At 41.6% G+C, this 21223-nt stretch overlaps 1 protein-coding gene across 1 annotated transcript in view; it reads right to left on the bottom strand.

The window, feature by feature from the left end:
- impa2 (inositol monophosphatase 2) overlaps positions 1-21223 on the bottom strand; it is a 41402-nt gene that overhangs the window by 10912 nt on the left and 9267 nt on the right. The window contains exons 3-5 of the mRNA XM_043687741.2: positions 11489-11593; positions 9544-9589; positions 534-642 (exon numbers count right to left, since the gene is read on the bottom strand). Of these exons, the coding sequence (XP_043543676.1) occupies positions 534-642; positions 9544-9589; positions 11489-11593 (260 nt within the window). The remainder of the gene's footprint in view (positions 1-533; positions 643-9543; positions 9590-11488; positions 11594-21223) is intronic.

Here is a 21223-nt window from a genome sequence, read left to right as displayed (position 1 = left end):
TGTGAAAAAGACATTGGTTATTCACACTATCCATGCCCCTCATGATTTTACAAACCTCTGCAAGGTCACCCCTAACCCTCCGACACTCAAGGGAAAATAGCCCCAGCCTTTTTCAGCCTTTCCCTATAGTTCATTACAGCATTGTTTCAAACATGGACAAAAGAACTGTATCCTAGAGGGGAGGCAAGTGTGACAGCCCTTGGCTTCAAGGCTGTATTTGACCAAGTGTGGAATCAAGGAACCCGAGCAAACCTGGATTCAATGGGAGTCAGGGGGAAAAGCCCCATGAAGTGCTCAGAGACGTTTGCCTGTATGGGGTGCACTAAGGTGCCATTTCTATTCTGTACAACTAGAGAGTGGGGCATGTGAATGGGCTGGTGAAAGGAATAGTGAACAAGGAAATGACCAACAACCCCACATTGCCAGAGGCAATTCCATTACTTTCTTTACTCTTGTTCCCTGAGTTCAAAGTTTATTCAAATAGCCATTTCACCCAAACACCCAAAAGCATTAAACAGAGAAAGTTAACAAACCTGTCTGAGTAGATGCCTGAAGTTTCTGCCCATTACAAAATGCTCCATGGCCTTTTCTGCCAGTATATAACTTCTCTTCAACACAGCTATAAATTACGCCAAGTTCAAGCTATTGGGGGGAGAAAAAAAACAAATTAGGGGAAAACAGTGTCATCAGCAACCTGGCATTCTACAACAATATATTTATATAACAACTTTCACATTAAAAAGCTGCTGTACAGAGGCCTTATGACACTCTAATGACACCGAGCCACATAGGGAGGTGTAAAGTAGATGGCTAATACTGGAGTCAAAGTAGTAGCTATTAAGGAGTATATTAAAGGGTAAAATGGGATAAAGAGAGGCATCTGAAGTCACAGCCACCAATACGGGAGGAATTAAAACTGGGCATGTACAGGTGGCCAGGTATAGATGGGTGTAGATATCTCAGAGGGTTGTGAGATTGGAAGAGAGGTTGGAAGAAATGAGAGACATAGGAAAGGGCAAGATTGTGGAGAGGGATTTGAAAACAAGGAAGAGAATTTGAAAAACCAAGATGTTACTTGACCAGGGGTCAGTGTAAGTAACGAGCATAAGGATGGTAGGTCAACATGGGAAGGCCGTGGCCTTGTGGTATTATTGCTGGACTGTTAATCCAGAGATCCAGGTAATGTTCTAGGGACCTGGGTTCAAAGCCTGTCACAGCAGATGGTGAAATTTGAATTCAATTGAGAGTCTAATGATGACCATGAAACCATTGTCAAGTTTTGGAAAAGCCCATCTGGTTCACTAATATCCTTTAGGGAAGGAAACTGCCATTCTTACCTGGGCTGGCCTACAAGTGACTCCAGACTCTCAACAATGGAGTTGCTCTTAACTGCCTTCTGAGCGATTAGGGATGGGCATTAAATGCTGGGCTAGACAGCAACACCCTCATCTTATGAATGAATACAAAATGTGAGGTCCAGATTAGGACACAGGCAGAGTTTTGGATGGCCTCAAGTTACAAGAGGTTAGAATGTGGGTGACCAGCAAGGAAGGCATTAGAATAGTCACACCTCAAGTGTTACAAAGGCCTAGAGGTAGGTTTCAGCAGCAGGCAAGTTGACACAGGAGCAAATGCTGAGCAGGATTACTGAGGTGGACAAAGGCATTCCTAATAGTGGTGTGAATTTGGACTCAGAAGATCAGATTGGAATGAATAATCACACACCAAAGTTGCAAACCATCTGGTTACACTTCAGTCAGTGCCACAAAGAGGAATAGTGTCAGTGGCCAGGGAGAGGAGTTTGTGCTGGGGACTAAGACAATGGTTTTAATCTTCCCAATAACTAAAGTGGAGAGAAATTCCTGCCCATCCATTACTAACTGTGGGACAAGCAACCTGGAGATGTTGACAGAGAGGGCAAGACTAAAGCTGAACATCAACAGTGCACGTGAAACTGGTCGTTGGGAAGCGAAAGGAGAGAGGCAAGGGATGCAAGAAGGAGGGGAAGAGAAGCAGGAAATGGATGGAAGACAGACTTGCATTTATATAGTGCCTCACATGACCAGGCGTCTCAAAGCATTTAACAGCCAATGAACGTTTTCTTAATCAAAAGCATGGGAATTGCAGCAGCTGGTAGATGCATAGTAAGATCCCATAAACAACAATGTGATCTTGACCAAATAAATTGTTCTTTTGTAGTGTTAATTGAGAATATATATTGGCCATGTGTCCAGGGATAATTCTTAGCTCTTTTTTTAAAAAAGGTTTTGGGGGCTCTTTTACAATCTCTGGAGCAGATAGATAGAACATAGAACATAGAAGAATACAGCGCAGTACAGGCCCTTCGGCCCTCGATGTTGCGTCGATCCAAGCCCACCTAACCTACACTAGCCCACTATCCTCCATATGCCTATCCAATGCCCGCTTAAATGCCCATAATGAGGGAGAGTCCACCACTGCTACTGGCAGGGCATTCCATGAACTCACGACTCGCTGAGTAAAGAACCTACCCCTAACATCTGTCCTATACCTACCCCCCCTTAATTTAAAGCTATGCCCCCTTGTAATAGCTGACTCCATACGTGGAAAAAGATTCTCACTGTCGACCCTATCTAAACCCCTAATCATCTTGTACACCTCTATCAAGTCACCCCAAACCTTCTTTTCTCCAATGAAAACAACCCCAAGTGCCTCAGCCTTTCCTCATACGATCTTTCTACCATACCAGGCAACATCCTGGTAAACCTCCTCTGCACCCGTTCCAGTGCCTCCACATCCTTCCTACAGTATGGCGACCAAAACTGCACACAATACTCCAGATGCGGCCGCACCAGAGTCTTATACAACTGCAACATGACCTCAGTACTCCGGAACTCAATTCCTCTACCAATAAAAGCCAGTACGCCATATGCCTTCTTCACCGCACTATTTACCTGGGTGGCAACTTTCAAAGATCTGTGTACATGGACACCAAGATCCCTCTGCTCATCCACACTACCAAGTATCCGACCATTAGCCCAGTACCCCATCTTTTTGTTACTCTTACCAAAGTGAATCACCTCACATTTAGCTACATTGAACTCCATTTGCCACCTTTTGCCCAGTTCTGCAGCTTATCTATATCCCGCTGTAACCTGCCACATCCTTCCTCACTGTCTACAACTCCTCCGACTTTCGTATCATCCGCAAACTTGCTCACCCAACCTTCTAACCCCTCCTCCAGGTCATTTATAAAAATGACAAACAGCAATGGTCCCAAAACAGATCCTTGCGGAACACCGCTAGTGACGGCACTCCAAGATGAACCTTTGCCATCAACTACTACCCTCTGTCTTCTTCCAGCCAGCCAACTCCTAATCCAAACCTCCAACTCACCCTCAATGCCATACCTCTGTATTTTTTGCAGTAGTCTACCATGGGGAACCTTATCAAACGCCTTACTAAAATCCATATACACCACATCTACCGCTTTCCCCTCATCCACCTCCTTAGTCACCTTCTCAAAGAATTCAATAAGGTTTGTGAAGCACGACCTGCCCTTCACAAAACCATGCTGACTATCCTTGATCACATTATTCCTATCCAGATGTTCATAAATCCTATCCCTTACAATTCTCTCTAAGATTTTGCCCACAACAGAAGTGAGACTCACCGGCCTATAGTTACTAGGGTTATCCCTACTCCCCTTCTTGAACAAGGGAACCACATTTGCTAGCCTCCAATCTTCTGGCACTACTCCTGTAGACAACGAGGACATAAAAATCAAGGCCAATGGCTCTGCAATCTCCTCCCTTGCTTCCCAGAGAATCCTAGGATAAATGCCATTAGGCCCAGGGGACTTATCTATTTTCACCCTTTCCAGAATTTCCAACACCTCTTCTCTACATACCTCAAAGTCATCCATTCTACTTAATTGTGACTCAGTATTCACATTGACAACAATGTCCTGTTCCTGATTGAATACTGACGAAAAGTATTCATTCAGTGTCTCCCCAATCTCTTCAGCCTCCATACGCAACTTCCCACTACTATCCTCGACTGGACCTATTCCTACCCTAGTCATTCTTTTATTCCTGACATACCTATAAGAAAGCCTGTGGGTTTTCCCTAATCCTACCAACTAAGGACCTTTCATGTCCCCTCCTTGCTGCTCTTAGCTCTCTCTTCAGGTCCTTCCTGGCTACCTTATAACTCTCAATCGCCCCAATTGAACCTTCACGCCTCATCTTTACATAGCCCGCCCTCTTCCATTTAACAAGGGATTCCAATTCCTTATTAAACCACGGCTCCCTCACACGACCCTTTCCTCCCTGCCTGACGGGTACATACTTATCAAGGACACTCAATAGTTGCTCCTTGAACAAGCTCCACATATCAATTACGCCCTTGCCTTGAAGCTTACTTTTCCAAGCCACACATCCTAAGTCATGCCTCACCGCATCATAATTTCCCTGCCCCTAGCTATAACTCTTGCCCTGTAGTGCACACTTATCCCTCTCCATCACTAGAGTAAAAGTCACCGAATTGTGGTCACTGTCCCCAAAGTGCTCACCTACCTCTAATTCTAAAACCTGGCCTGGTTCATTACCCAGAACCAAATCCAGTATGGCCTCACCTCTTGTTGGCCTATCTACATATTGTGTCAGGAAACCCTCCAGCACACATTGGACAAACACTGACCCATCTAACGAACTTGAGCTATAGCTTTCCCAATCAATATCAGGAAAGTTAAAGTCCCCCATAACAACCACCCTATTACTTTCACTCTTCTCTTGAATCATCCTCGCAATCCTTTCTTCTACGTTTCTAGGACTATTAGGAGGCCTGTAAAAAACTCCTAACAGGGTGACCTCACCTTTCCTATTCCTAACCTCAGCCCAAACTACCTCAGATGGCAAGTCTTCATCCATTGTCCTTTCCACAGCTGTAATACTATCTTTGACAAGCAATGCCACACCTCCCCCTCTTTTACCCCCACCTCTGACTCTACTAAAACATTTAAACCCTGGGACCTGCAACAGCCAATCCTGTCCCTGTTCTACCCATGTCTCCGTAATAGCCACAACATCGAAGTCCCAGGTACCAACCCACGCTGCAAGTTCACCTACCTTATTTTGTATACTTCTTGCATTGAAGTATACACACTTCAAGCCACTTTCCTGTTTACAGGCACCCTCCTTTGAAATTGATGCCATGTTCCTAACCTCCCTACACTCCAGGTCCTGCACCCTAAAGCTACAGACAGAGTCCACCTCCATCTCCAACAGTCAGTGCAGTATTAAAGGGAACACAGAGTGTCAATCTTGATTAAGACCAGAGGGAGGACTTCAATTTTGTGGTTCAGAGGTCAATGTTTGATAATGGAGGAGACAGCAGAGAGAGGTTTCAGAAAGCAAGGGACAGGGCAGTAAAGCAGCTGGAGTTAATGCTGTATTCCAAGATGATCTGGACTATTGAGCAGTTTTTAGTCATCTGCAGGTGAGTGTTTTAGCATTGTGTAAAACCACAAACCATCATATTTAGGACAAAAAATTGTTTTCATTTACTTCAGAAAATAAGAAATAGTTGCTAACACCAAATAAACCAAAATTTTAGAAATGAATGATTTGGGCAGAGAAACAAAGTGCAACAACAAAAACAGAAATTGCTGGAAAAACTCTGCAGGTCTGGCAGCATCTGTGGAGAGAAAGCAGAGTTAATGATTTGGGTCCAGTGACCATTCTTCAGAGCTCATTGGAGTTGAGAAAAGATTGGTTTACAGTATATGCTGAAGATGGGTAGTAGGAGTGGAAATTGGGGGAGGAGTGAAGGGTAGATGGAGATAGAGCTCAGAGAGAAAGAGAACAACAGTTGGACAGACAAAGGAGTGGGTAAGAGTCAGCCTGGGAGAATGAATAGTTGCTAATGGGGATCATTACTGGCTGACAATGGTTGGCTGTGGTGACAGCCCATCTGATGACAAGTCTAGCGTGTTGGGGTAAGGACATGGGAGAAGTTGCTTAGCCCTAAAATGATCAAACTTGACATTGGGTCGAGAAGGTTGTAGGGTTCCCAAGCAGAAAATGAAGTGCTGTTCTTCCAATTTGTGCTGAGCTTTGCAGCAAGCCTGAGACAGAGGTGTTGGCCAAGGAACATGCTGGTGTGTTAAAATGGCAGGTAATTGGAAGCACTGGATCATTTTTGCTGACAGAACAGAGGTGTTCAGCAAAGCGGTTGCCCAGTCTGTGCTTCATTTCCCAAAACTGACTTATATTTTGAGCAGCGAATACAGGAGACTAGATTGAATGAAATTCAGGTAAATCACTGCTTCACCTGGAAGACGTCTAGTGCCTTGCATAGTGATGAGGGAGGAGGTAAATAGCCAGGCGTTGTACCTTCTGTGATCACAAAGGAATGTGGGACATGTTGGGCTTGTGAGGTGGAAGGGACCCAAGTGTCCTGGAGGGAACGGTCCCTGCAGGAGGCTGACAAGGGAGGGGAGGGGTTTATGTATCTGATGGAGGCATCCCGCAGGAAGTGGCGGAAGTGGTGGTTAATGATCCTCTGGATGTGGGGACTGGTGGGAATGGCAGGTGAGGATGAGATGAACCCTATCGCTGTTGTGGGAGGTAAGAGAGGGAGTGAGGTCCAAAATGTGGGATACCTAGCTGAGTGTTTGTCAACCACAGAGCTGGGAAATCTTCCATGAGGAAGAAGGTGACATTTTGGAGGCTCCCTTGTCGAAGTTGGTATGATGTGAACGAATATGATGGAAATGGAGGAACTGTGAAAATGGAATGGGGTTACAGGAAGCCCAGTGCAAGGATAGATAGTCAAGGTAACTGTGGGAGTCAGTGGATTTATGGTGGAAATTGGTGTCCAGCCTATCCCCTGAAATGGAAACAAATGCTAAGGGAGGAGTGAGAGATGGACCAGGTGAAGGTGACAGAGGGATGGAAATTGGAACTGAAATGGATCAACATTTCCAATTCCGGATGAGAGTGGGAAGCAGCATCAATGGTATGATCGATATAATGGAGAAAGAATTATGGGTGGGGGCCGGAATAGGACCTGAACAAGAAATGTTCCATGTACCCCACAAAGAGACAGACATAACTGGGGCACAAGTGGGTATCCATAGCCACCTGTTTGACCTGAAGAAAATGAGAGGAGTTAAAAGAGAAGTTATTCAGAGTGAGGATGAGCTCAGCCAGGCAGAGGAGGATGGTGATGGATGGGAACGGTTCAGGCCTTTCTTTCCCCAGGAAGAAATGGACAACCCCGAGTCCATCCTGATTGGGGACAGAGGTGTAAAGGGAGTGCACATCCATGGTGAAGAGGAACTGGCTGGAGCCTGCAAACTGGAAATTCTGAAGTGTAAGGCAGAAGAGGAATTGTGGATGTACGTGGGCAGGGACTGGGCAAGGGGAGAAATGAAAAAGAGTTGAGGTAGCTACTATCCTAGCTACAATCAGCTGTGACAGAGGTGACTGGACCCCAATGTTAATTTTGCTTTCTCTCCACAGATGGTGCCAGACCTGCAGAGTTTTACCATGATTTTTGATTTTGTTTCTGACTTCCAGAATCTGCTCTTTGCTTTTTTTGTTTGGAAATAAAATGCAGATGTTTTATTCAAATGTCACTCTTGAACTCCGAAGATCACTAATACATTATGGACACATATATACTACTGTGTATTCCTAATTCCACCCTTAAAAACAGTCTTGACAAATGGAATAAAAAGGACTTGCATTCATATAGTGCCTTTCACATCCTCAGGACATCCCAAAGCTGTTTATAGTCAGTCAGTCTTTAAAGGACTCATTGGGACAAATAATCTCCCGTGCCACAATTACACTCTATGGTGTAGTCACATGACAATATGTAAAAGGAGGAAACATGGTAAACCAATTTACAGTTAAGATTCCACAAACAACAAGGTGGCATTGACCAGACAATTTGTTTTTAGGTGCTGTTTGAGAGATAAAGAGAGAACCTCAGATTAACATCTCATTGAAAAACAGTCAAACTCTCCAAAAGGTGCACCAGTACTAAACGGTCAACCTGAACTTGATGCCCAAATCCTTGGAGTGCCACCTGAACCCACACCTTCCAATTCCAAGGGGAAAGTACTACCCACTCAGCCTTGGCAGGTATTAGAGCTGCCAGGCATCACATTCCCTTTCCTTTTATATCAAAACATGCTGCTTGACATTCTGAGAATGTCTAGTCCTCTGACCCAACACACACAACTTTGCAGTTCTAGTACAGAACAACGGTGGCCAAGTGGCCTCTTTATGTGCAGTAAATTTTCTGTTTCTATGTTGCCCCTTGAGATGGTTTATGCACTGTTTTTCTTTAGAGTTTTACTTCCTTGTCCCATTTTTAAAATCCTCTGAAAGATAATTCCACAATTCTGTGCTCCCAGACAGTAAACTACACTTGTAGGGAGAGGGGCAGAGAAAGACAAAATGCGAAAACTTTAGCCTTGATTTGTCAATCCTGTCACCACGAATGTGACACTCCACTTGGATCAATCTATAATTGATTCTTCACCCAATCCTTCTCATACAGCCATGACTGGCTCTGCTACATTATTCAACTTTTATGTTGTGCCGTCTTCCACCAAGGCTTGAAAATGTATTTCAGTCTGATCTATGAACCTCTTCCATTCACATTTAATATGTCAGATCAACACACAACCTTATTTCCCTCAGAATACGAGTGTCAAAAACAACCATCTCAATGCAGATCTATGATGAAGAATGTTGATCTTTACATTTGATGTAAGGAGGTGATGATGTAGTGGTAAACCACTGGACAAGTAATCCAGAACCCCAGGTAAAGGTTGGGTTACGTGGGATTAAATCACACCATGGCAAGTGTTACGATTTGAATTCAAAAATTAAAAACAAACTCTGGACTGAAAAGCTAGTTTAATAGCTATCATGTAACCACAATCGTCATAAAAATCCCATCTGGTTCATTAATGTACTTGAGGGAAGGAAATCTGTCATCCTTCCCTATATGTGACTCCAGGCCTATAGCAACGTGGATAGCTCTGAGCTTGAGGATAGCCGATAAATCCTGGCCCTAGCCAGCAACATCCCTAACCCATGGATGAATAAATGTAACTGGAGTCTAATTCTTCAGGGTCTAATAGATAAGGCTCCAACTCTCTTCAGACTTAGCCAAAATCACAGTCCAATTTCCTGAATATTTCAATTTCCATAATCTGTGTCTGCTTTATTATCAAGTTACAAGCCTCAGTGTGTTGTCCTCTGAGGAGGAAACTACCTGCTCCACATTGTCATCCAATCAAGCCACAAAATGATTGGCTGGAAAATGTCCAATCAGATTTATCTATGATGGCCCGACTAATCAAATGACCCTGTTCTCACCAATGGGGGTTGGTTATCTGGAACAGACTAGCACAGAGTTAATTTCTTAAGGAAGTGCTGGAAATTGGGGAGGGGAAGGCAACAGATGAAACTGTGATGTAATTCGATGCAAAATACAGGGTCGAAAGATAAGGCCAGTTTAATCATGCATTTCTTTTTTTACCTCTTTTTTGACAGAAAGTCCAATAGAAACTGCCACCACCGGTGTTCTAAAAAAGAGAAGTCAGTGTCACAATTCTGTTTGATTTAATAATGTCACTTTACAAAGTAAGAGAGAGACACACAATTGCTGGCCTAATGGGGAAACCTAACTGATATTCAGGTGGAAAAGTGACTGTTTCCTTGCTTTGCAGTTAAACTGCTATTAACACTGTTAGTTCACAAAAACATGCAGCTTTCCAATACCCAAACTTGTTTCATAAGATGTTAACCTCATTAGAATTTAACACTCCCCCCGCCCCCCTTCATACTATATCAGCTGGGGCTCAGTTGATTAGAGACAAAAAAACCTGCAGATGCTGAATTCTGAGGTAGATAAGCAGGAGGCTGGAAGAACACAGCAAGTCAGGCAACATCAGGAAGTGAAGACATCAACGTTTCAGATTTAAAAATCATACACCAGGTTATAATCCAACAGGTTTATTTGTTTATAGTCCAACACCAGGTTGGACTATAACCTGGTGTTGTGTGATTTTTAACTTTGTACACCCCAGTCCAACACTGGCATCTCCAAATCATAACATTTCAGATGTAACCCTTGGAAGGATCACGCCCGAAACATTGACATCTTCACCTCCTGATACTGCCTGGCTTGCTGCGTTCTTTCAGCCTCCTGCTTGCCTACCATGTCTCAGTTGGTAGCACTCTCACTAGTAAGTTGTAGGTTCAAGTCCCACTCGAGTACAGATTCTATTCTAGTATTCCAGCATAATATTCCAGCCACACTGTCTGAGACTCCATCTCTGGTGTGGCATTAAGTGAAAACCTACTGCCCCTCTCATGCTGAAGTTTCTGTGGCACTTCAAGGAGCAGTTCTTTCTGGTATTCTGGATAATATTTACCCTTTAACTAGCACCACTATCTACTTTACTATTCATGGGACTTCACTAATTATAAACTTGCTGACACATTTCATACATTACTATGGTAACTACAAAGTTCCAAAGTACCATGTTGGCTATAAGTGTGCGTTGGAATGTCCGGAGTTAATGAAAATGTGCTATATGATTGCAAGCACTTTTTCTTTGCCAACTCAGTGTTACAATTACATCTTCATAGCTTCTGTGGAATCAACTTCTTATATTTGACATTTGCATTCTTCCTGGTTTTGTATAAAATTCCACAAATAGTAAAGTGGTAATAATAATTCATCAATCTCCATGACAGGCTAGGAATTAATTTAATGGTGAAGACAGCACCAACACATCTACACATCATTAACAACAAAGGACAGATACTTCCTTCTTTAAGAGTCCTCACATTCAACACAGAATAGGAAGAGCCTTCCTTAGAACTGTCCATACTGCCTCTCCCAATCTGAGATATTTTGCCACAGGGAAACTGGTATGGATGTTGCCCTATTCACGAAGGGCTGCCTCCAAGTTTAGCAGTGGATTTAGTTTGTGGGTGCTCATTTTAAAAATACAAACCACCTGCCTAAAATGTTGCCAACATTTGTTGTTTAACACATTCGAAAGCAAACATTTCCTTCAGTTAATGAACATTAATTTTTCACTTAGAGGGTGCTACGTGTATGGAATGAGCTGCCAGAGGATGTGGTGGAGGCTGGTACAATTGCAATATTTAAGAGGTATTTGGATGGATATATGAATAGGAAAGGTTTGGAGGGATATGGGCCGGGTGCTGGCAGGTGGGACTAGATTGGGTTGGGATGTCTGGTCGGCATGAACAGGTTGGGCCGAAGGGTCTTTTTCCATGCTGTACATCTCTTTGGCTCTAAGATGACAGAGTGGAATTATGGTCATTATGCAATGGCATAATATTCCTGTACAATATTTAAACATGGACACATAACACAGTTTGGTGTGTAAGACAACCTTTTTTTTTTAAGAAACATTGGAAATAATCTTTTGAAGCTCAGATTATACCCATGTACAAAGTTACATGTTCCATCGATGGGGTCTATAATCCAAGTGGGGTCATCAGTCAGAATGCACTTTTCACCAGCTGCAACAGATTCTTCGCCAATAAATCTGCAACAAGAAGCTGGATTCAATTAAAAATAGCAACAATGCATTGGGTTTGTCAATCCAACTGTATCTTACATAATGACCAACTGTTTGTACTGGAGGTTTCTCAGTCAAATGGCTCAAAACGAAGCAGTGCTTTGATCAGAAGGGATCTTTCATTCGATTTTCCTGCACCTTTCAAAAGGGCCACCAAAACTGAGAATTCAAGTTGTAACAAATTTGTTTTGTCACGTTATTACTTTCGTTTAATGTTATAAATGTTTATCCAGCTAACCGTAACTTTACTGTTAAATGATATGACTATTCAATATTGAAGTTGAGAGTGTGGTGCTGGAAAAGCACAGCAGGTCAGGCAGCATCCAAGGAGCAGGAGAATCAACGTTTCAGGTATAAGCTCTTCATCAGCCCAAAACATCGATTCTCCTGCTCCTCGGATGCTGCCCTGCTGTGCCTTTCCAGCACCACATTCTCAACTCTGATCTCCAGCATCTGCAGTCCTCACTTTCTCCTATTCAATACTGAAGTCAGTTATATCGTTCTTTAATTAAGAACAGAACACAAAAAATCTGCATAAAAACAGTCACGGCTGTCAGTCAGACTTGGTGAATAGAGGATATTATTACTTAGCTCAAAAGAAGAGCCACATTGACTCAAAACATTAACATGGCTTCTCTCTCTGCAAGTACTGTCAGAATTGTAGAGTTTCTTCAGCCTGTGCTTGTTTATGAATAACCCAGTTTCTTTGGTGTTTTTAAACAAGAATTAACACAACAGTAATAAATTGAGAAAAGCAAAATACTGTAGATGCTGGAAATCAGAAACAAACACAAATACAAAGAATGCTGTAGAAAATCACGTCAGGAAGCACCTGTGAAGAGAGAAACAGAATTAACAGTTCAAGTCCCATATGACTCTTCTACATTTCAAAATTAAACTGAAAGCCTGTAGTAGGTAGAAGTGGGTACTGCAGATGCTGAAGATCAGAGCCAAGATTAGAGAGGTGCTGGAAAAGCACAGCAGGTCAGGCAGCGTCCGAGGAGCAGGAAAATCAATGTTTTGGGCAAAAACCCTTCATCAGGAATGAGGCTGGGACCCTTGGGGTGGAGAGATAAACGGGAGGGGGGTGGGGTTGGGGAGAAGGTAGCTGACAGTGCAATATGTGGATGGAGGTGGGGTGAAGGTGATAGGTTTGAGAGGAGGGTGGAGTGGATTGGTGGGAAGGAAGATTGACAGGTGGGACAGGTCAGGAGGACAGTGCTGAGCTGGAAGGTTGGAACTGAGGTAAGGTAGGGGGAGAGGAAATAAGGAAACTGGTGAAGTCCACATTAATGCCATGAGGTTGGAGTGTCCCGAGGCGGAAGATGAGGCGTTCTTCCTCCAGGCATTGGGTGGTGAGGGAGTGGCAGTGAAGGAGGCCCAGGTCCTGCATGTCCTTGGCACTGTTGTAGGGGGAGTTGAAATGTTCGGCCACGGGGCAGTGGGGTTGATTGGTGCAGGTGTCCCGGAGATGTTCTCTGAAAGCCTGTAGTGTCTAGCTACCATCTAAAGCTAATGTGATCCAGTTATACTGAAAATAAAATAAATAATGAATTGCAAGGAAAGTAACCACATTGGGGTTGTGGTGATATGGTCAGTGTAACTTCAATACAAACAGCACAGGATTGATTAGTGACAAATTGCTCCCACTCTCTATGCTGAATCTTCCCTTGCCAAAACTCCCCAATGCCATGAAGTTGAGTTTTAAATATTTTCAAATCCAGCACTCTCACTTTCCAAATATAATGAGGTTGTGTTTCTACTGGTTTGTACCAATAATTTCAGGGTAATTTCTGGTGCAAAATATTTTGGCATTTTTAAAGCAAGTGAATTACACCCATATCCGCTTAAGTTTGTATCTTCCCACTTCCCCCTCGGTGATTAGTGACTTAATTTGCCACATCAGGCCCTGCCTACAAAATTGGTGCCTCCCCCCTTTCACCCCCAGACCCTCCCACGTAGACAAGAGTGTAGAATCACACATAGGTCAGTATGGACAAAGCAATAACTACCCTAAAGGTCATTAGTGATCCATATGATCTTGTATGACAATATTAATAGACAAAATAAGAGCAGAAGTAGACCATTCAGCCCCTCGAGCCTGCTGTTTCATTCAATAAGATCAGGCTGAGCTGTTTGTGTTTCAAATTCCATATTTCCATCTACCCCAATACTCTTAGATTTTTGTTAGACTAGGGAATCAATCTACTTCTGCTTTACAAATATTTAATGACCCCCACCTCCAGTTACCTTCTGTGGTAAAAGTCACACAACACTAAGAGAAAAAGAAACACTAAACTCTGCCCTGAAAGGGTGACTCCTAATGTAAAACAGTGGCCTCCAGTTCTGGATTCCCTCACAAGAGGAAACTTCCTTTCCATGTCCACATTAAGACCATTGAGGGTCTTAAGCTTCAATCAAGTCACACCTCTCTCTTCTAAACTCCAATGCAAATATGTCCAGCCTTCCTACCTATCATCAGAAAAAAACCCATTCATTCTTGATATTAATCTTGCAAATCTGCTCTGAACTTCCTCCAATGCATTTTCATTCTTCAGTATTCAAGATGTGAACTCACTAATCCCCTGTATAACTGAAGAATAACATCCGCAGACTCAATATGATCATTGCTCATCTGATATTCTTCAACTCTACTTCTTGACCTTTCCCCATAACCCTTAATTCCATTACTGTTTAAAAATCTGTCTTTTTCAGCCTTGAGTATACTAAATAACACAGCCTCGACAGCCCTTAGTGGTAACTTGTTGGCCTTCATGATTTTGTGCTGTATCGGTGTACTAACTTTCTGATTATGCAGCTAATATTCCTCATGTACCTCAAAATTCCAGAGAGTTGTTCATCATTTAAGTAATACTCTGGCAGTCTTCCTGCCAAAGTGAATAATTTTATATTTACCCTCAGTATAATTAATCTGCCAGATTCAACCCACCTCATGTGCAACTTCCTCATGTCTTTTACACAACATACTTTTCCACCTTTATCTGTTGTCTGTTAGCTACCATACCTTCACTTCCCTTATCTAAGTCACTGATGCAAACGGTCAACAGTTGAGGTACCAGCAAAAACACCCTTTCTTTTAATTAGTTCACAGGACGTGGGCATTGCGGACTGGGCCAACATTTATTACCCATGGCTAATTGTCCAGAGGATAGTTAAGAATCAACCACATTGCTGAGAGTCTGGAGGCCCACGTAGGCCAAACCAGGAAAGGATGGCAGATTTCCTTCCTTAAAAGACATTAGTGAACCTAAGGGAACTCTCCCTCATCATATCCTATCAATGAGACACAGAGAGACCTGGTTCTACCCCCTCTGTTTGCTGCCAGCCATCCAAACTTCCATATAAATATGTTACCTTCTGTATCATGAGCTTCTATTTTCCCCAATAACTTTGATGGGCATCTGATCAAATGCCTCCAGAAATCCAACCACACCATGTCTCTCTTTTGATCATGTGCCTTTATCCAAAATAGTGATTCTCCCACACCATATACTCTCCAGTTTATGAAGCATTCAGTCTCTTCCTTAGGCTTGTTCAATTTGATAGTACAATCCCTACATCTCTTGGGGCATAAATCTGTGAAGTATTGCAACGGTGCCTCTGCCAAGGAATCTTCTGAAGCTCCCTTTTGACGTAAGGTCAGGACATGTCTCTGAATTACACTGAAGCAACACACTTTTAAAGGTCCAACCCACCTATGGATATACATTATGTAAATAATAAATATATGAGGGATGTTAGACTGTTTGGTCAATGCATACCTAACTCCACCACTTTATAATCTTCTCAAATATCTTTTATGGCTGCAAATATATCAGTTTGATTGTGATGTGCAAGGATACTGCTTCACCGCACAGGTCATGGATGTAGCTGTAAGCTGGTTTGTGGAGGGTGGAGAAGAAGTTTTTCTCCCTAATTATGATCATAAGCCCACTGCAATATTCAGCTGCAGAGTCGCAACATCACAGCCGTACATGTTTATGCATGGAATGGAAGTGGGCAGAAAAAAAATGGTTCCATGTCAGACAAAAGGAGCAAAAATCTCTCTATTTTTCAAACTAAGGCTCAGAAATGCTACCAAGGCTGCAGGGAGTTTTCATAATAAATAAAACTTCCTCATATTGCAAAACATTTACCAGTATGAAGGCAGCAATGTAAAATGGCATTAACAAAAGCAAATACTTAATGTAACATTTTCACATTAAAGATACTGGGGCAGAAAGGAAACTGGTTATTCAATGCAACTGCTTTGGTCAAGAGTTGTAAATTGTTAAGTTACTGTAGCATATGTGCAACATCAAACTGAAAGCTCATTTCCTCCCAAAAATGAAATAAACTTCATTTTTTTGGAATTTACAGAAACATGGTAATCCATTAATTATACTTTTTTTTTGTCAGAATGCTCATTTACTCTCAGAAATCATGTCAGCTCTGGTCAACCATTAACCAAACTGCACAACTTCCAACAAATATAGTCCATACAGTATTAAAATTTCTTAATTTTTACAATGAACAAATTCAAACAATTTCACATACTGGTATGAGAGCAGGGACTTGAAACCATCAGCTATTGGCACAGGAATGGACTATCCAGCTTTCCCTGCCATTCATGTTGGTCATTGCTCATCTGTACCTCAACATCATTTACCTGCTGTTGATCCATAAAGCATTAAACAAGTAATCCAGAGTACAAGAGTTCAAATCCCATCAACGTTAGCTCATGAAAATTAACTCAATCTATCTGGTAGCTGTAAGCCAGAAATAGAATAGTTGACATGGTCTCTAACAAGCTTTTTGATAAGGATCCACGTGGTACACTGGTCAGGAACTTAATGGTCCATGGGGATTCAAAGAAAAGTTAGGTCCAAAATATCTCACAGCCAGGAACTAAATGGTTATGAACAATGAGTCATTTTGCAACTGAGAAAGACGGTTTCCAGTGAGGTTACACGAGGCTCAATTCTAAGTCTTTTAGTTATATATATGGAACAATTTAGAATTAAATGTAGGAGACATGATCAAGAAGTTCATAGATGAAACAAAAGGCATGTGATTAATAGTGAAGAAGGAAATTATAGGCTGCAGAAATAGACTGGTCAGATAAATAGAAAAATAGCAAATGGAATTCATTCCAGAGAAGAGAGAGATTGGATATTTGGGAACAGAAAACAAGGCAAAGAAATACTCAATGAATATTAGAATACAGAAAAGGTTGGGATAGCAGAGAAACCCGATAGATTCTTTGATAGGAGGTAACAGACCAAGTAAATAAAGTGAGTTTAAAATCATGCAAGATACTTTCCTTGATTAAAACAGGAATAGAATATTGTATAACATTACATTTCCGAAAGGTTGATGTTGAAATTGATGATGTAATAGCCTTTTACTGGAGAATTGGGAAATTTTGCATTTAGATACCAGCACATATTTGAGCTATAGGGAGAGGTTGTATAGGCTGGAGCTGTTTTCCCTGCAGCGTCAGAGGCTGAGGGGTGACCTTAAAGAGGTTTATAAAATCATGAAGGGCATGGATATGGTAAATAGACAAATTCCTTCCCTGGGGTGGGGGATTCCAGAACCACAAGGCATAGGATTAGGGTGAGAGGGGAAAGATATAAAAGAGACCGAAGGGGCAACCCTTTCACGTAGAGGGTGGTATGTGTATGGAATGAGCTGCCAGAGAAAGTAGTGAAGACTGATACAATTGCAACATTTAAAAGGCATCTGGATGGGTAAATGAATAGAAAGGGTTTGCAGGGATATGGGCTGGGTGCTGGAAATGGGACTAGATTAGGCTGGGATATCTATTCAGCATAGACGAGTTGGACTGAAGGGTCTGTTTCTGTGCTGTACATCTGTGCTGTGATTTTTGACTCCAGATAGGTGTAGTTATGCCTAATGGGTTAATATTAATCGTAACTACTGCAATTGTAAAAGACAACATTGTTTTCACTTATGAGACTATATTGCAAATTGAAGTGGAATGTGGAGTTCTATAAACTAGAATACAAGAAAGTTTTGCAAGTTAAAGGTGTTACATATTGTTGAACTGTGGAATAAAATGTTACTTTTTTTGAAGCGGTAAGGGAGAATGAGATGGAAAGACACTAAACACTGATCGGTTAAATTGCAAAGAGTTAAAAAGCTGCAAATGTCAAGAGCAGCATGGCGGGGGATTGGGGAATATCAGAGGACACAAACTGAAATGGTCTATCTCTTCCTCTCTCTATGTGGGAAAAGACAGTAAATCCAAGAAAGCTCATTAGGAAGAATTCATACAAGACCCAAGTTCACTTTCTCAACCATCATTGTTACAAAAATGAAAAGTACCATGAAAAAAGGAATTTTCCACTTTGTTGATCTTTGGTTTACCATAAGTACATTCTTTTGCACCCATGGCATATGGTTAAAACATTTATCTTTCGCCTGTGTTAATCATGATTAAGTGTAGTTGCAGTTTTGAAGGGGTAAAGTTTAAGTTGCATAAATTAGAAAAATGTTTGATTTACTGTTCCAGTTAAAGTTAAGAATATTACATTAAAGAAAGTTCTTTCCCTGTTACCAAAAATACCTGACGTGAATTACTTTTGTCCTAAGGTAAATTATTCCTTTTGGTTATTGTACTTTTTTTGGGGTGACAGCTTGTGGAACAGTGCGGCATTCTTGTGCACTCTTTCCAGTGAAATTGTGACACTATCATGCAATAAATGATTTGGAGATGCCAGTGTTTGACTGGGGTGTACAAAGTTAAAAATCACACAACACCACATTATAGTCCATCAGGTTTAATTGGAAGCACTAGCGTTCGGAGAGCTACTCCTTCATCAGGTGGTTGTGGAGTGTAAGATTGTAAGACACAAAATTTATAGCAAAATAAATCTTATACTCCACAACCACCTGATGAAGGAACAGTGCTCCGAAAGCTAGTGCTTCCAAGTAAACCTGTTGGACTTTAACCTGGTGTTGTGTGATTTTTAATCATGCAAAAAACTACACCTTATTATGCAAGACAAATGCCTCTTCTTGTTAAGACTCTCTCAGTGACAATGAGAAAGAAGGATGGGTGGCAGCAAAATATGCTAATCACAATATGCTAATCTGTTACCCAGAACCCAATATGATATGGTGATCATCGGTGGCTAACGTTGCTGAAGTACCTCATGATACAATAGTGGAGTGATTCCATGCTACCGGGGAAAATAAAATTCTGAAGGCAAATTAATTTACAGTTAATCAGGACACAGACGATTAGCAGCTGAAAACCAACAGGCAATCAGCAGCACTCCAGAAGAAACCTTTACCTTGTAAGGGACAGAAGGAAAACAATGCGAGTAAGGAAGAAAGTAAATGCTAGCCACACTGGGAAGAGGCAGACTCCTTAAATAAAAAGGGTCTGAGAGAGTTAGAGATCCTCAAGGGCAAGGGAAAACTTCACAGTAAAGGAACAAAAGACGGAGTTGGGAAGGAAAGAAGGGAAAGGGAGCATTCACCCTTCAAAACCAAGTACCACCGACATTTAAGCAGCAGGCTCAAAGCATATCAATAGTGTGCAGAGTAATGGACAGAAAATTACTTTATACTAACAGCATAGTGTCAGGAAAGTAGCATGTTTTCAAGTGACAACTTAAAACGACTGGGAAAAAAAAGTGTTTAACAGAAGAAGGTATTAAGAATTGCAAGGCTTTTAGAAGACTGGGACACACAATCTAAACTGGGTTTTCAGTAGGAAAATCTATTAAGGCTCAGCCACGGAAATGTATTAAAAAGAAATTTGCAAGGAGAAGTGCTTTGGGCGTGAAAATTGAGAAAACATCAATTTTGCCCATGATGAAGGTGGGAAACTACTTTAGAAGGTGCTGAATCACCATTTTAATTGTTAAAGCAGGAAACCAAGACACAGCCTGGTCATTTAACACAGGCTAAACCTAGAATGAAGTAACAACAGTTTTTCTCATTAACTTATTTAAGTTTAATGCTTTATTGGAAGAATTTCATATAGTGTTATCAAAATACTGATTTTGAAAGTTTATAGGCAAAGAAAAGACATTATAAGAAAGTTTAAAAGTCTGAAGAAGCTTCAAGGCAACAGAATTTTGCCAGCATTGATTTAACATAGGGGTTCAAGATTTAAACCAATAGGTTAAAATAGCATTAGAATACTGTACATTTAAAACAACTTTCAAAGGAATAGGAATAAACAAACATATTAACAATAAATGAATGGATAAATAATACTTCTAAACCAAACAATGAATAAAGGTTGCTCAAATAAATCAGAATGATTAGATTAGATTCCCTACAGTGTGGAAACAAGCCCTTCAGCCCAACAAGTCCACACTGACCCTCCAAAGAGTAACCCACCTCGACCTACTTCCCTCTGACTAATGACATAACACAATGAGCAATATAGAATGGTCAATTCACCTAACTTAGACTGTGGGAGGAAACCGGAGCATCCGGAGGAAACGCACGCAGACACAGGGAGAACGTGCAGATAGTCGCCCAAGGCTGGAATCGAACCCGGGTCCCTGGTGCTGTGAGGCAGCAGTGCTAACCACTGACCCATCGTGCCGCCCCTGACTGACTCCTTGGAACCCAGACCAATGTCCACAATTTTGCGACTCAATCAAAAGAAAGCAAATGCCTAGTTTTAAAACCAGGACACTAAAAAAAAAGTCTTCAAATAAAAAAAAGATCAAGAGGACTAGAATAATACAAGGAAGAAAACATTTGTTCCAACTGTGCTATTGTCCTCAACGTTGGATAGTCATGAAATTAAAGCATCCCAAATCAATATTATGGACAACTATCTAAATTAGCCGGGAAGAGTTCACCTGTGAAGGAAATTAAGAGATTAAGGAATCTCCACATAAAAGATAATACACCAAATACTGGGTTCAGCAGGAATGATATTCTCTACAAAAGGACATCTGAGAGATAAAACACTTCACTAATGCAGAAACGATTTACAGAAGAATGGTCCATGGTCCTTAAGTCAAAGACCTCCCAATCCTTCAATTCAGAAGGGAATGTGCTTTGGAAGAACTGAGCAACATCCGGATATCCTGCGATTATGTAGCGGACACTTGTGGGCAGTTGTTTGGGAGGGGGGGGGGGGGTGTAACAGTAAATGGAAACTGTATAAATGTTGATAGTAAACAGCTTGGGGAGGGATGTTATATAAGATTATAGTTTTGAAAGTGTTAATGTTGAAGTTTCATTAGCTTCTCCCAGTCTGATGATATAACAGTCTTCTAGTGGAGAATCTGGCAATTTTGGTCTAGCTTCTAATGGAGACTGACATGCCATTTATAGATGTAAGTTTGCTCACTGAGCTGGAAGGTTTGTTTTCAGACATTTTGCCACCATACTAGTAACATCATCAGTGGGCCTCCGGTGAAGCGCTGGTGTTATGTTCCGCTTTCTATTTCTGTGTTTAGGTTTACTTGGGTTGATGTCATCATTTCCTGTGTTGGTGATGTCATTTCCTATTCTTCTTCTCAGAGGGTGGTAGATTGGGTCCAAATTGAGGAGTTTGTTGATTGATGGTATTCCAAACGGAACTCTATCAACAAA

Source organism: Chiloscyllium plagiosum, unplaced genomic scaffold (genome assembly GCF_037043375.1).
Source record: "Chiloscyllium plagiosum isolate Xiang-an unplaced genomic scaffold, Cpla_swu_hap1 HiC_scaffold_4, whole genome shotgun sequence".
Taxonomy (NCBI): Eukaryota; Metazoa; Chordata; class Chondrichthyes; order Orectolobiformes; family Hemiscylliidae; genus Chiloscyllium; species Chiloscyllium plagiosum.
This window is presented reverse-complemented; position numbering and strand designations above follow the sequence as displayed.